The sequence below is a fragment of the Ranitomeya variabilis genome, chromosome 2, assembly GCF_051348905.1.
Source record: "Ranitomeya variabilis isolate aRanVar5 chromosome 2, aRanVar5.hap1, whole genome shotgun sequence".
In the NCBI taxonomy this organism is placed as follows: Eukaryota; Metazoa; Chordata; class Amphibia; order Anura; family Dendrobatidae; genus Ranitomeya; species Ranitomeya variabilis.
In genome coordinates, this window is record NC_135233.1 from 180,921,032 (window position 1) to 180,937,368 (window position 16,337).

The 16,337-nt window shown below is 41.9% G+C and overlaps 1 protein-coding gene across 1 annotated transcript in view; it reads right to left on the reverse strand.

The window, feature by feature from the left end:
- Window positions 1-4,213: 4,213 nt before the first annotated feature.
- Window positions 4,214-16,337, reverse strand: part of LOC143804800 (saccharopine dehydrogenase-like oxidoreductase) — a 105,683-nt gene continuing 93,559 nt past the window's right edge. Inside the window, exons 10-12 of the mRNA XM_077283256.1 lie at window positions 12,897-13,008; window positions 12,698-12,779; window positions 4,214-4,425 (exon numbers count right to left, since the gene is read on the reverse strand). Coding sequence (XP_077139371.1) covers window positions 4,323-4,425; window positions 12,698-12,779; window positions 12,897-13,008 — 297 coding nt within the window. The 3' untranslated portion in view covers window positions 4,214-4,322. The remainder of the gene's footprint in view (window positions 4,426-12,697; window positions 12,780-12,896; window positions 13,009-16,337) is intronic.

Consider the following 16,337-nt stretch of genomic DNA (forward strand, 5'->3'; position numbering starts at 1 on the left):
GTAATACTGGTATAATGTCTCTAGTCCTTCAGACGATCTTTTGCACCTTGTTGCAACCGCAGTAGATCTTGAGCGATGCCTTCTGAGGAGCGAGCTGTGGACACTGCCCCAGCCGGAAGCAGAGTGCCCTGCGCCCGCTTCCTCCGTGCGGTGAGGTAGCGCTGCTAGTTTCAGCCGTTAGGTTCTCTGCATTAGCAGGACCTTACGTGACGTCACGGTCACGTGTAGATACACGTGACTGGCTTAGAGAAGCTACGGAGGGAGAAAGGGACCAATTCCCACTATTTACCTCAGGGGCTTTCCAAATGGGACATGATGTCCACTAATGATTCCAGCAAATTTTACATTCAAAAAGTCAAATGGCGCTCCTTCCCTTCCAAGCCCTGCCGTGCTCCATTATATGGGGTATCGGCGTATTCAGGAGAAATTGCACAACAAATTGTATGGTGCAGTTTCTCCTGTTACCCTCATGAACATGCAATATTTTGTGCTAAAAACATTTTTGTGAGGAAAATTTGATTTTTTTTATTTTTACGGCTCAACGTTATAAACTTCTGTGAAGTACCTGAGGGTTCAATGTGCTCACCACACAAATAGATCAGTTCCCTGAGGGGTCTAGTCTCCAAAATGGTGTCACTTATGAAGGATTTTCACTGTTTGGGCACATTAGAGGCTCTTCAAACATGACATGGTGTCCGCCAATTGTTCCAGCAAATTTTGCTTATAGTCAAATGGCGCTCCTTGCCTTCCGAGCTCTGCTGTGCGCCCAAACAGTGGTTTTCTCCCTCATTTTGGGTATGGGCGCACTCAAGAGAAATTACACAACAAATTTTGGGGTCCATTTTTTCCTGTTACCCTTGTCGAAATAAACATTTTTGGACCTGTAGTAAATTTTTTGGGGAAAAAAGTTACAATGTTGCATTTTTTCCACATTCCAAAAATTCCTGTGAAGCATCTGAAGGGTTAAACTTCTTGAATGTGGTTTTGAGCACCTCGAGGGGGTGCAGTTTTTAGAATGGTGTCATATAGACCCTTTTAGAATTTCTGTCATATAGACCCTTCAAAGTGACTTCAAATGTGATGTGGTCCCTTAAAAAAAAAAAAAAAGTGTAAAAATGAGAAATCGCTGGTCATCTTTTAACCCTTATAACTTCCTAACAAGAAAAAAATTTGGTGCCAAAATTGTGCTGATGTAAAGCAGACATGTGGGAAATGTTATTTATTAAGTACTTTGCGTGAGAGATCTCTGTAATTTAAGGGCATAAAAATTAAAACTTGGAAAATTGCAACATTTTCTAAATTTTTGCCAAATTTCAATTTTTTTGCACAAATAAACACAAATCATATCAAATAAATGTTATCACTATCATGAAGTACAATATGCCACAAGAAAACAATTCTCAGAATCACCAGAATCCATTGAAGCGTTCCAGAGTTATTACCTCATAAAGGGACAGTGGTCAATTGTAAAAATTGTCCTGGTCATTAACGTGCAAACCACCCTCGGGGATATAGGGGTTAAAAAATATTTTTACATTTTTTAATATAATTTTTTTTACATTGTCCCATCCTGGGACATCACTGTATGGTGTCAGATCACCAATACTCTGCACTGAAGAGTATCACATAAGCATCTGACAAGCAGCAGTGACATCATCGAGGCCGGGCTGAACTGCGTTGACCTCAGGACCATGGGGAAAAAGTCGGTGATGATGTCATCGCTGGTGAATGATGCTGCGCTCTCAGCATCTCATTCATCAGTAGTTTTCAGCCAGCACCGTCTTGGTTGAAAACTATTTAGCCCCAAGACATTATAGAATGGGACACAATGACGGAAAGGTATGGGTTATTATTTTACTCTTATTACAGGAGATCGAGTTTGTCGGGGAATTAGGGGTTGCAGTATGTAGGGTTTAATTTAAAACATTAAAGAGTCTGTGTATATTTTTTACAAATAAAGGATTTTATTCTGGCTGTGTCTTTGTTTAACAAATAACAATAGGATTAGTAATCTAGTCTTATAGACACCACTCCATTACTAATCCGTGGGCTTGATGTCACCTGAATATTTGTGGGGTTGATGTCACCTTTATCTCACTTGCCACTGCTACAGGGCAAGTGGAAAGAGCTGGGCAAAGCTCCAAAATAGGTGCATCTAATAGATGTGCCTTTTCTAGGCAGCTGCGGGCTGCTGTTTTTAGGCTGGGGGGCCTATATCAATGGCCCCTTACCAGTTTGAGAATAGCAGCCCCCAGCTGTGAGCTTTAGCAAAACTGGTTGTCAAAAATGGGGAGGACCCTACGCCGGTTTTTAAATTATTTATTTAAATAATTGAAAAAACAGAGTGGGGACCCCTCTATTCTTGATAACCAACCTTGCTGACAGCTGAGGGTTGCAGCCCCCAGCTGTGAGTTTTGTCTGGTTAGTTAAAGAAAATAGGTGGGAACCCGCGTCAGGTTTTTCATTAATTTATTTTCTTAGATCGCAGGCGGCGGCTCTGGAATACCCCGATCATCCGCACCTACTGTCACTTATTAGCGGTAGCAGGTATCGGATGATGGGGGTAAGAGTCCCAAAAGCCCCCACCTGCTGTCGTTGGGACTTTAATATAACACTCATCACTCTCCTCTGCTCTGCTGCAGAGCAGGGGGGAATGATTAGAGCCGGCTTCAGCACCTGCAGCCAGGGAACAGCCCTTATTGTAGTGCTTCTTCCCTGGTGCCGATGTTTGTCACACGGAGGACATCAATGTGTGTTCTCCATGTGCACTTGTGCAGGACGTTTTGTCGTCTGTGTTGATGGTAAAAAACCGACATGTCAGTGTGTTTTGCCCATGGACACACGGTCCGTGGAAACACACTGACATGCACAGACCCATTCATTTGAATGGGTCTACGTGTGTACGTGTGAAAACTGTCGCTACATGTACCGGAGACATGAACGTGTGAAAAGGAGGCCTAAGGAGTAGTCCTGATTCCTGAAGTCCAGAACAGGCAAGTTGCTTTGCTGTGAGATCAGACCACCATTACATCTGACAAACGAGATCAGTTGAGCACAACAGACATAAGTATGATACTGACACTTTAATCTCTCAGCTCCTGAAAGGAAGTGTGGGAAAAGGGGGGAAGTATAGCAGAGCTGACAGTGCTATGAAAGGAGGAAAGATGTAATACACCTCAGCTGCATGGTCCCACCCTGACTCATGTAGGAGGTTAGACCAGGAGATCAGGTCTGTGTCACAACATCTCACACAGTGAGAAACCTGTTCTAAGTTGTGTAGGAAACACGTTTTTTTTTCTTTTGAGTGTTGCTACCCGCTTATGAATAGTCAGCATCATACAGGGGGGAATGAAGTACATGACCCCACTTATAACATCCACTTGAACTTAATTCATTAGGGGCCAGATACTTTGATTTTTAATATCCGCTATGGAGAGCCGAGAAAAGACAAAACATGTTTTATTCTGCTCTGCAGCCATATTGTGTGTCCAGTTCAATGTGAAAAAAACTTGGTGCAAGGTCTTCTTTAACCAAAATAGGAGCATGCTATTTCTGAACTAGCCATAAACTACTTAATGTAAAGTTTTTCGGAACTTGTGTGTTCAGCAACACCCTGCTGCACAGGTTTTTGCTTCCTTACTGTTGGGATTGTGGGGGAAAGGGCGCACATTTCCTTGCGTGACAATTCTGCTTCAGCAGCTTAGTCTATTGAGTTTCTGCTGGCTATAGGGGCACATTAATGGTCTATTATTGCTTGATCTGGAATCTGTTACCACTTTAAGCAAAAATAGGGCTTGGAAAGTGAAAGCAAGTACAAGAACAGCTCTGGAAACTGCTGCTGGTGGTGGCCCAGGTGATTGTGATTTTGCATGACATAATCGGTCACGGGCTGGTAGGAAGGATAAAGAAGATATTTTCTGTATAGAAATTCAAGGGGATGGGGAGAGTTGGCTGGTATATTCAGAGTTAACCCCTCTACTGGAACGTAACTACTGTACATGCTCAGCCAGCCTCTGGTGGTTGATGTCCTTGGCATCAAGCTGTACATTATGCAAGATAAAAAAAACTCACAACAGGAGAATGAAAGCTGATAAGTTTACAATGAAATAGCTTTTTCCATTTCCTTTAATGCTCTCCAACTATACCAATTTCATACTTTGAGAATACCCTTTTAGTATAGACTGTTATTTATTAATGAAAAACATTGTAACAATTCTCATTTTACACAGAATGTTTTATTAACGCAATTTATTTTCATTTGAAAAATATATCTTATTAAGTGCTGAACCAGCTTGTCATGCAGGTAGTTATAGTGGAATGTATTACTCCATCTGGCTAACAACAGTAAAATGAATGCCAGACTTGTTCAGTCGGTCAATCAACTTGGTTTTGGAAAATGCTGCTCCTGGAGTGTACACTCCTCCACTGGAAGAAAAAAAATAAAAATAAATTATATACATTTATATTTATTAAAATACAGATTACACCATGAATAAACAATAATGCAGGAAATGCAGCAAAACTGTTCAGACGTACAACTTGGTTTATAGACGTTGATGAGGAACCTCACTATGTACATGTGAAAAATGCTGAATCTTGTACAAAAAGCATAATAGGGGTTACCCAGGCTTATGAACTTGAAGACCTTATCCGCAGGATACGTCATTGATACACACTCTTCAATCTTGATCCTGGAATTTCAATGTTGAGCAGTCATTGAATTAGGTGTTGAAAAATGGCTCCTGGGACACATTGGCGGTACTACTGGTTTCACCACCAAACTAATGTAATGTCGAGCTGTCAGTGTACCTAGAATGTAGGCAGTTGGGGTACAGTACATTATGCCACCTCACCCCGTTATCACGGAAGTAGTTGTCTTGTGAAGGCAACTTCATGGCTTTGCCCACATCACCACCAGACCAATCTCTGGCCAAGACAAAAATCGAGGCTAATCACCAAAGAGGGTGTGCCTCAATTCCAACTTCATGGCTCCATCTAGAGACCAAGTGGGCAATACCTTGAAGAGGCCTTCACGAGGCAACATCATATCAGTCCGACTCCCGGGATTATGCTGTGGGGTGGCATAATATACAGTATGGTAACCAGGCTGCTCTAGTGTTTATTCCAGGTACACAAATAGCTCGGTGGTACAGACATCCAAAGTGTATTGTACCAGGTGCAATTATTCCACATTACACTAAGCCACATATTGTTTGTGTTACTGTGAGAAAACTGCATGGCCTAAACATACTACCATAGCCTGCAGTGTCTCTGGACTTGCCAACCAATAACACCCTGAATGGGCTCCATAGGAGACAATTGCAAAGGGAGCTGCCACCAGTGGATCTTGAATATTTTACATGCCCATGGGCATTCGTTGTGGCAAAATAATTCTCAGACAACCATTAATAGCAAGCCAAGGCGTGGAAGTGCATGTATTTTTGCATGTGGTGCTCATACTCTACACCAAATAAAGATGTTTTGAAAAATCTTGTCTCCATTCTTTCATCATTTGCATATTATTAAGGAGTCTCATGATCCCGGGATTTTCATAATTTTACAACTTTTCAGTCTTGGTTTTCCAATTTCAATATTAAGGAAAGTAGATCAATGGGCAAATGGGTATGAAATTCATGGAATTGCATCTCTGCTCCCATTGAAGTGAATGGGAGCCAAGTTGCAGTGAAGATATTGATAGAAAATTGATATCATAAGCCGAGACAACCCCTTTAATGGATTAAACAATATAAATTAAAAAGAGGATTCTACAAAATGGAAAAAAAAAATGTAGATAAATGTAGTAGAAAAAAGGAATCAGCACTTCAATTACGGTAATTGTGCAAAAGCTAGATTTTTATTAGCCCATGTGGCAAATGAAATATCGCCACATGGGCCAATAAAAGTCAACTTTTGCTCAAATATTTGGGGTGCTGGTCCTTTCTTTTACTATATTATAGTGGACAACTTGTGTATACAGTATAATACAAAAGTGAGGACACCCCTCACATTTTTGTAAATATTTTATATTTTTTCATGGGACAACACTGAAGATATGACAGTTTGATGCAATGTAAAGTAATCAGTGTACAGCTTGTATAACAGTCTAAATTTGGTGTTCTCTCTCAAAAACCTAACAACCATTAATGTCTACACTGCTGGCAACAAAAGAGAGTACACCCCTAAGTGAAAATAGCTGAATTGTGCCCAATTAGCCATTTTCTCTCACCGATGTCATGTGACTTAGTGTTACAAGGTCTCAGTTGTGAATGGGGAGCAGGAGTGAAATCTGGTGCTATCGCCCTCACACTCGCTTATACTCATCACTGTAGGATCAACATGGCACCTCATGGCAAAGAACTCTGAGGATATGAAAAAAAAGAATCGTTGCTCTACATAAAGATGGCCTAGGCTATAAGAACATTGCCAACACCCTGAAACTGTGCTGCAGCTCAGTGGTCAAGATCGTACAACAGTTTAACAACACAGGTTCTACTCGGAACAGGCCTCGCCATGGTCAACCAAAAGAAGTGGAGTGCACGTGCTCAGCATCACATTCAAAAGTTGTCTTTTCAAGATACAGTGTGTCCGTAAAGTCATGGTGCACTTTTGACCAGTCACTAGAAAGCAACAAAAAAACCATAGAAATGTAAAATCTGCTCCAAATAAAAGAAACACTCTCCCAGTTTCATACCCATTCAGTGCAGTTCGATGTGTGCTCCATTTGTTGCCCTACACATATCCAAACGATAGTGAAGTTTTTGCCACACACGGGTAAGGACGTCTGGTGTAACAGATTGAATAACGTCTGTGATTCTCTGTTTTAAGTGATTACTATCGTTGATACGTTCAATGTACACATGTTGCTTCACATAACCTCACAAGTAAAAGCGTAAGGGCAGAAGATCCGGGGATCGTGGTGGCCATGGCTTGACAGAACCCCTGCCTATCCACTGCTGGGGGGGGATGTTCTATCCAGAAACTGACAAACAAAGGTGGCGTAGTGTGGAGGAGCGCCGTAGCGCAATAGACAGCCTCTTCTTGATGGCACAATTATACTGACCCCAAGGTTATCCCCTGATGAGGAAAATGAAACGCGTAGGGAACAGGGGAGGAAGTATCCACTACTGTGTATGGAATAAAGGGCGTTTATGAAAACGACACCTACATGGGTGAGATCTTTCCAAATTTGCCATTCATGCGAAATATGTATGTTATTACAATCCCCTCCATGCTGTGAAGGAGAATGGTAGGAGCAATTAAGATGCATGAGCAAGATTTGATACATGAACAGATTGCTCTACCTGGGATTGAATACTGCTAACGTTTGATGACCCCCCATGTTACTGCATATTGATCCTAAGGGACATTCGGTTGTGGGAGAGGATCTCATATGTGGCCAACAGATGGTCCTGTTAATATGGATATAGGATATAGTCTGTATGAGTAACTACTAGCTGTTGTGTACATTTATATTATGTGGAGGATACAATAAGGGTAATACCGTTTGGCTGTTAACTGCCCATCAAAAGCTGATGATATAAATAGAGTACCTGTATATAATATATGTCATATAGGAATGGACTTAAGGATTAATCTCATATGTGGCAGACGTATGGCCCTGACAATATGGATATAGGATATAGTCTGTATGTATAACTATCAGTGCTGTGTACATCTGGACTGTGTGTACGGAATACAGGGTGGCTGATGATTGTCCATAATAAGCTGACCGCACAAATAGAGTACCAGTACATAGTATATGTCATATAAGAATGGGTTTAAGGATCAGCCCTTCCTCTGCATATAGGGGGTGAGTGTGACTAATGCCCCAATAGTTATATGCACTCCACGTATTTTAGTGTTGTATGTCTTATGCACCTTGCACTTTTTTATGTGGTGAAGAATTGTTTGGCAAATTTCTTGAATTTTTAAAAAATTTATATATTAAAAGTTATATTTTAATCCAAAACACTGATGAAAAAAAAGTCCTGTTGAAGGGTGACACATTCTGGAAATTGTGGCACTGCGTACAATTCCAACATGTCATTATACGTGTTTGCCGTCACAGACAGCTCCGCAAAAAAAAAAATGGGCCCATCACCTTATGCATCAGGCCACACGTTCACTTTAGGGGGGGTTACGTTCATGCTCAGCATAGGCATGAGGATGTTCAGCAGCCCATATTTGGAGGTTATGGCAATGAACATGTCCAAAGATATGGAAGGTCGCCTCATCGCTAAACACAATCTTCTGCAAAAATCTTGCATCATTGCCGATCCCATGAAGCATATCTGTAGCAAAAGCGCGTCGTTTGGGTCTATCCGCTGGTTTGATAGCGTGCAACAGCCGCAATTTGTACCCCGTAAAACAGAGACATTTCTGTCTCTGTAGTCTTGTTTAGGTGTAATTCTCAAGCACAAGCATGCACAGATTTTTTAGGGCTCCTTAGGTAGCTATCCCGTATAGCAGGGGTCCCCAACCTGTAGCTCGGGAGCCACATGTGGCCCGCGGCTGTCTGTCAGCTTAGTGCATTAGCCCCATTTCTAACAAACAGGTATGAAGAGCACATCTGGAAATGGTTAATTTTGTGAGCAGCCCTACACAGAAGAGCAGATCTGGATGCACATATCCTGGTCTTAGGGGTTTTGAGATGATTTAATTATGGTACGCTGAAGACAAGATGACACCATCTGTCAGAGGAGGTGTTTAAAGATGGATGTGACAGGGTCTTGGGAGTGCTTTATTGGAGAATACTGAATGGGCGGTATTGTAGAAACCCCTGGATCTTTGTATACTGCTTTGGGGTGATTGATTTTTGTGGAAAAGCTTTGGTTACCATTATGCCTGTAATGGGGGCTTTGGTTGCCACTACTGTGAGGGGGGCGTGAGCTGAATGTGGCTCGCAACCCTCTCTCAAGGCTGGATGTGGCTCGCAACCCTCTCTCAGAGCTGAATGTGGCTCTCAAGGTCAGAAACGTTGGGGACCTCTGCCGTATAGCCTCTACAGACTCGTCACTGACTGATGGCCTAGTAGAACGAGGTTTCTCCACCAAACTGCCGGTTTCCTTCAACTGCTTATCCCACCGAGTAATGTTATTCCTATGTGGTGGCGCAGCGTTATAAATGTGCCAATATTCACATAGCACTTTGGACACGGATTCGAATTTAGCGAGCCACAGAACACACTGAACTTTCCTCTGTACTGTACACATCTCGACTGGCATGGAAAACCACACGGCTGGCATAAGCTCGTGGTTGCATAATATTACAGACCTGGCAGTATATTGATCAGAGTTCAGTTTATCAGGGGTTAATCTGACTGGGGGCGCAGCTACAGCTTAAATGAGTTTGTGTCGCTTGATTGGTTCTTGTTATCTCTCCTCATAAACAGGTCTGATATGATTGGACCAGATAAAGGGCGCCAAAATGTAAATTATAAAAGTGCACCATGACTTTACGGAAACACTGTAGACGTATGAGTGCTTGCAGCATTGCTGCAGAGGTTAAACGTGTGAGGGTCAGCCTGTCATTGCTCAGACCATACTCTGCACACTGCATCAAATTGGCCTGCATGGCTGTCGTCCTTGAAGGAAGCCTGTTCTAAAGATGATGAACAAGAAAACACAGTTTGACAAGCAGACCAAGCACATGGTTCCAGTAAGCCAAGAGAAACTTGTTTGATTCAGATGGTCTTTAGAGTGTATGTCGGCAACAAGGTGAGGAGTACAAAGACAAGTGTGTCTTGCCTACAGTCAAGCATGGTGGTGGGAGTGTCAAGGTTTTGGGCTGCATGAGCGCTACCGACTTTGGGGAGCTACAGTTCACTGAGGAAACAATGAATACCAACATGTACTGTGATACTGTGACATATTGAAGCAGAGCATGATTCCCTCCCTTCAGAAACTGAGCCACAGGGTAGTAGTATTCCAACACAAGAAAATCTCATGGCAGACAATATGATCAGTGATAACAAAAATTCCCCATTAAATGTCAACTGCTTAACCCAGCAGGAAGTACGGCGGCGTCTAAAAATCACTAAATTTGACAAATCTCCGGGCCTGGATGGGATACACCCCCGAGTACTGCAGAAATTAAGTACAGTCATTGATAGACCATTATTTTTAATCTTTAAAGACTCCATAATAACAGGGTCTATACCACAGGACTGGCGTATAGCAAATGTGGTGCCAACATTCAAAAAGGGGACAAAAACTGAACTCGGAAATTATAGGCCAATAAGCTTAACCTCTACTGTGGGTAAAATCCTGGAGGGTATTCTAAGGGATGCTATGCTGGAGTATCTGAAGAGGAATAACCTCATGACCCAATATCAGCATGGGTTTACTAGGGACCGTTCATGTCAGACAAATCTGATCAATTTCTATGAAGAGGTAAGTTCCGGACTGGACCAATGGAACCCAGTGGACGTAGTGTATATGGACTTTTCCAAAGCTTTTGATATGGTGCCACACAAAAGGTTGATACATAAATTGGGAATAATGGGGATAGGGGAAAATATGTGTAAGAGGGTTAAGAGCTGGCTCAGGGATAGGAAATAAAGGGTGGTTATTAATGGAGCACAATCGGACTGGGTCGCGATTAGCAGTGGGGTACCACAGAGGTCAGTATTGGGCCCTCTTCTTTTTAACATATTTATTAATGACCTTGTAGGGGGCATTCAGAGTAGAATTTCAATATTTGCAGATGACACTAAACTCTGCAGGGTAATCAATACAGGGGAGGACAATTTTATATTACAGGATGATTTATGTAAAGTAGAAGCTTGGGCTGATAAATGGCAAATGAGCTTTAATGGGGATAAATGTAAGGTCATGCACTTGGGTAGAAGTAATAAGATGTATAACTATGTGCTTAATTCTAAAACTCTGGGCAAAACTGTCAATGAAAAAGACCTGAGTGTATGGGTGGATGACAAACTCATATTTAGTGGCCAGTGTCAGGCAGCTGCTACAAAGGCAAATAAAATAATGGGATGCATTAAAAGAGGCATAGATGCTCATGAGGAGAACATAATTTTACCTCTATACAAGTCACTAGTTTGACCACACTTAGAATACTGTGTACAGTTCTGGTCTCCGGTGTATAAGAAAGACATAGCTGAACTAGAGCGGGTGCAGAGAAGAGCGACCAAGGTTATTAGAGGACTGGGGGGTCTGCAATACCAAGATAGGTTATTACACTTGGGGCTATTTAGTTTGGAAAAACGAAGACTAAGGGGTGATCTTATTTTAATGTATAAATATATGAGAGGACAGTACAAAGACCTTTCTGATGATCTTTTTAATCATAGACCTGAGACAGGGACAAGGAGGTATCCTCTACGTCTGGAGGAAAAAACGTTTAAGCATAACAATAGACGTGGGTTCTTTACTGTAAGAGCAGTGAGACTATGGAACTTTCTGCCGTATGATGTTGTAATGAGTGATTCATTAGTTAAATTTAAGAGGGGACTGGATGCCTTTCTTGAAAAGTATAATGTAACAGGTTATATATACTAGATTCCTTGATAGGGCGTTGATCCAGGGAACTAGTCTGATTGCCGTATGTGGAGTCGAGAAGGATTTTTTTTCCCCAATGTGGAGCTTACTCTTTGCCGCATGGTTTTTTTTTGCCTTCCCCTGGATCAACATGTTAGGGCATGTTAGGTTAGTCTATGGGTTGAACTATATGGACTTAAAGTCTTCCTTCAACCTTAATAACTATGTTACTATGTTCAACCTTAATAACTGTGATACTATGAATATGATAACAACTAGTGATGAGCGAATATACTCATTACTCGAGATTTCCCGAGCACGCTCGGGTGTCCTCCGAGTAACTGGAAGTGCTCGGAGATTTAGTTTTCTTCGCCGCAGCTGAATGATTTACAGCTACTAGCCAGCATAAGTACATGTGGGAATTGCCTGGTTGCTAGGGAATCCCCACATGTATTCAAGGTGGCTAACAGATGTAAATCATTCAACTGCTGCAAGGAAAACTAAATCTCTGAGCACTTACAAATACTCGGAGGACACCCGAACGTGCTTGGGAAATCTCGAGTAACGAGTATATTCGCTCATCACTAATAACATCCCCAAACACACCTCCAAGATGACCATTGCCTTATTAAAGAAACTGAGTGTAAAGGTGCTGGAATGGCAAAGCATGTTTCCAGACTTAAACCCTACTGAGCAACTGTGGGGCTACCTCAAACAGAAGGTGGAAGAGCGCAATAACATCCACCAGCTCCGTGATGTCGTCATGGAGAAATGGGAGAAGATTCTAGTGGCAATCTGTGAAGCTCTAGTGAACTCCATGCCCAAGAGCGTTAAGGCAGTGCTTGAAAATAATGGTGGCTGCACAAAATCTTGACACTTTGGGCACAATTTGGGCATTTTTATTATAGAGGTGTACTTATTTTTGTTGCCAGCGGTTTAGTCATGAACGGCTGTGTGTTGAGTTATTAATAGGGCGCACAAATTTACACTGTTATACAAGCTGTACACTGACTTCTTTACATTGCATTATTAAAGTGCCATATCTTTAGTGTTGTCCCATGAAAAGATATAATAAAATATTTACAAAAATGTGTGGGGTGTACTCATTTTTGTGATATACTGTATGCCCAAAAGGCTTTGCACCCACGATTAGATTAGATTAGATAAGTAAGCAATTTGTATTCGACTATTACACGTACCTTTTTGGAAGAGATTCTGGCTCCTTTAGAATAGTCATTCCGGCTTGAACCATGGCTATTGGGGTAGCAACATATCCAGCTTCTGAAAAGCAATGTTTGGAAAAATACTAAGAAAATTCTATTTCAGAAAATAACAACTTTGAGATAATTTAAATTAGTTTACTAGAAGTTCAGTTTGACAAAGAAGAGAAAAATTTACCTGGTCCTGAAACCTGTGTGCAGATTTTCACATTGGGTTTCCCCTGTTGTGGGTCTATACCCCGACTGTAACCCTCCCCGAAGAATGTTATTGAGAATGAACATTCTGCCATCTGTCAGTACAATATTTAGAAGCAAATACATTTATTGCAGACATAACATTCATACTTCCATAATGAATAATAGACAGTTCTTCAAAATGTCTCCATGGATAACATAAGCAAAAAAAAATAAAAAAAATAAAAAATTATATATATATATATATATATATATATATATATATATATATATATATATATATATATATATATATATATATATATATATATATATATATATATACAGTGGGGCAAAAAAGTATTTAGTCAGTCAGCAATAGTGCAAGTTCCACCACTTAAAAAGATCAGAGGCGTCTGTAATTTACATCATAGGTAGACCTCAACTATGGGAGACAAACTGAGAAAAAAAAATCCAGAAAATCACATTGTCTGTTTTTTTATCATTTTATTTGCATATTATGGTGGAAAATAAGTATTTGGTCAGAAACAAACAATCAAGATTTCTGGCTCTCACAGACCTGTAACTTCTTCTCATTACCTGTAGTAATGGCACCTGTTTAAACTTGTTATCAGTATAAAAAGACACCTGTGCACACCCTCAAACAGTCTGACTCCAAACTCCACTATGGTGAAGACCAAAGAGCTGTCAAAGGACACCAGAAACAAAATTGTAGCCCTGCACCAGGCTGGGAAGACTGAATCTGCAATAGCCAACCAGCTTGGAGTGAAGAAATCAACAGTGGGAGCAATAATTAGAAAATGGAAGACATTCAAGACCACTGATAATCTCCCTCGATCTGGGGCTCCACGCAAAATCCCACCCCGTGGGGTCACAATGATCACAAGAACGGTGAGCAAAAATCCCAGAACCACGCGGGGGGACCTAGTGAATGAACTGCAGAGAGCTGGGACCAATGTAACAAGGCCTACCATAAGTAACACACTACGCCACCATGGACTCAGATCCTGCAGTGCCAGACGTGTCCCACTGCTTAAGCCAGTACATGTCCGGGCCAGTCTGAAGTTTGCTAGAGAGCATTTGGATGATCCAGAGGAGTTTTGGGAGAATGTCCTATGGTCTGATGAAACCAAACTGGAACTGTTTGGTAGAAACACAACTTGTCGTGTTTGGAGGAAAAAGAATACTGAGTTGCATCCATCAAACACCATACCTACTGTAAAGCATGGTGGTGGAAACATCATGCTTTGGGGCTGTTTCTCTGCAAAGGGGCCAGGACGAATGATCCGGGTACATGAAAGAATGAATGGGGCCATGTATCGTGAGATTTTGAGTGCAAACCTCCTTCCATCAGCAAGGGCATTGAAGATGAAACGTGGCTGGGTCTTTCAACATGACAATGATCCAAAGCACACCGCCAGGGCAACGAAGGAGTGGCTTCGTAAGAAGCATTTCAAGGTCCTGGAGTGGCCTAGCCAGTCTCCAGATCTCAAACCTATAGAAAAGCTTTGGAGGGAGTTGAAAGTCCGTGTTGCCAAGCGAAAAGCCAAAAACATCACTGCTCTAGAGGAGATCTGCATGGAGGAATGGGCCAACATACCAACAACAGTGTGTGGCAACCTTGTGAAGACTTACAGAAAACGTTTGACCTCTGTCATTGCCAACAAAGGATGTATTACAAAGTATTGCGATGAAATTTTGTTTCTGACCAAATACTTGTTTTCCACCATAATATGCAAATAAAATGATAAAAAAAACAGACAATGTGATTTTCTGGATTTTTTTTTCCTCAGTTTGTCTCCCATAGTTGAGGTCTACCTATGATGTAAATTACAGACGCCTCTCATCTTTTTAAGTGGTGGAACTTGCACTATTGCTGACTGACTAAATACTTTTTTGCCCCACTGTGTGTATATATATATATATATATATATATATATATATATATATATATATATATATATATATATATATATATATATATATATATATATATATATATATATATATATATATATATATATATATATATATATCTCAAAAAAAATAAAGGGAACACTTAACCAACAGAACTAACTGAACTAACTGTCCACTTAGGAAGCAACACTGTTTGACAATCACTTTCACATGCTGTTGTGCTAATGGAATAGACAACAGATGGAAATTATTGGCAATTGTCAAGACACACTCAATGAAGGAGTGGTTGTGCACGTGGGGATCACAGACCAAATCTCAGTACCAATTCTTTCTGGCTGATGTTTTGGTCACTTTTGAATGTTGGTTGTGCTTTCACACTCGTGGTAGCATGAGACGGACTCTACAACCAACAGAAGTGGCTCAGGTAGTGTAGCTCATCCAGGATGGCACATCAATGCGAGCTGTGGCAAGAAGGTTTGCTGTATCCGTCAGCGTAGTGTCCAGAGGCTGCAGGTGCTATGAGGAGACAGGTCAGTACACCAGGTGACGTGGAGGGGGTTGTAGGAGGGCAACAACCTAGCAGCAGGACCGCTACCTCAGCCTTTGTTCAAGGAGGAACAGAAGGAGCAGTGCCAGAGCCCTGCAAAATTACCTCCAGCAGGCTACAAATATGCATGTGTCTGCACAAACGGTTAGAAACCGACTCCATGAGGATGGTCTGAGTGCCCGACGTCCACAGATATGGGTTGTGCTCACAGCCCAAAACCGTGCAGGACGCTTGGCATTTGCCACAGAACACCAGGACTGGCAAATTCGCCACTGGCGCCCTGGTGCTCTTCACAGATGAAAGCAGGTTCACACTGAGCACATGTGACAGAGTCTGGAGACGCCATAGAGAGCGATCTGCTGCCTGCAACATCCTTCAGCATGACCGGTTTGGCAGTAGGTCAGTAATGTTGTGGGGTTGCATTTCTTTGGCGGGCTGCAGAGCCCTCCATATGCTCGCCAGAGGTAGCCCGACTGCCAATAGGTACCGAGATGAGATCCTCAGACCCCTTGTTAGACCATTTGCTGGTGCGGTTGGGCCCTGGGTTCCTCCTAATGCAGGACAATGCCAGCCCTCATGTGGCTGGAGTGTGTCAGCAGTTCCTGCAAGATGAAGGCATTGAAGCTATCGACTGGCACGCCTGTTCCCAAGACCTGAATCCGATTGAACACATCTGGGACATCATGTCTTGCACCATCCACCAATGTCACGTTGCACCACAGACTGTCCAGGAGTTGGCGGATGCTTTAGTTCGGGTCTGGGAAGAGATCCCTCAGGAGACCATCTGCTGCCTCATCAGGAGCATGCCCAGGAGTTGTAGGGAGGTCATACAGGCATGTGGAAGCCACACACACTACTGAGCATCATTTCCTTGTCTTTAAGCATTTCCACTGAAGTTGGATCAGCCTGTAACTTCATTTTCCACTTTGATTTTGAGCATCATTCCAACTCCAGACCTCT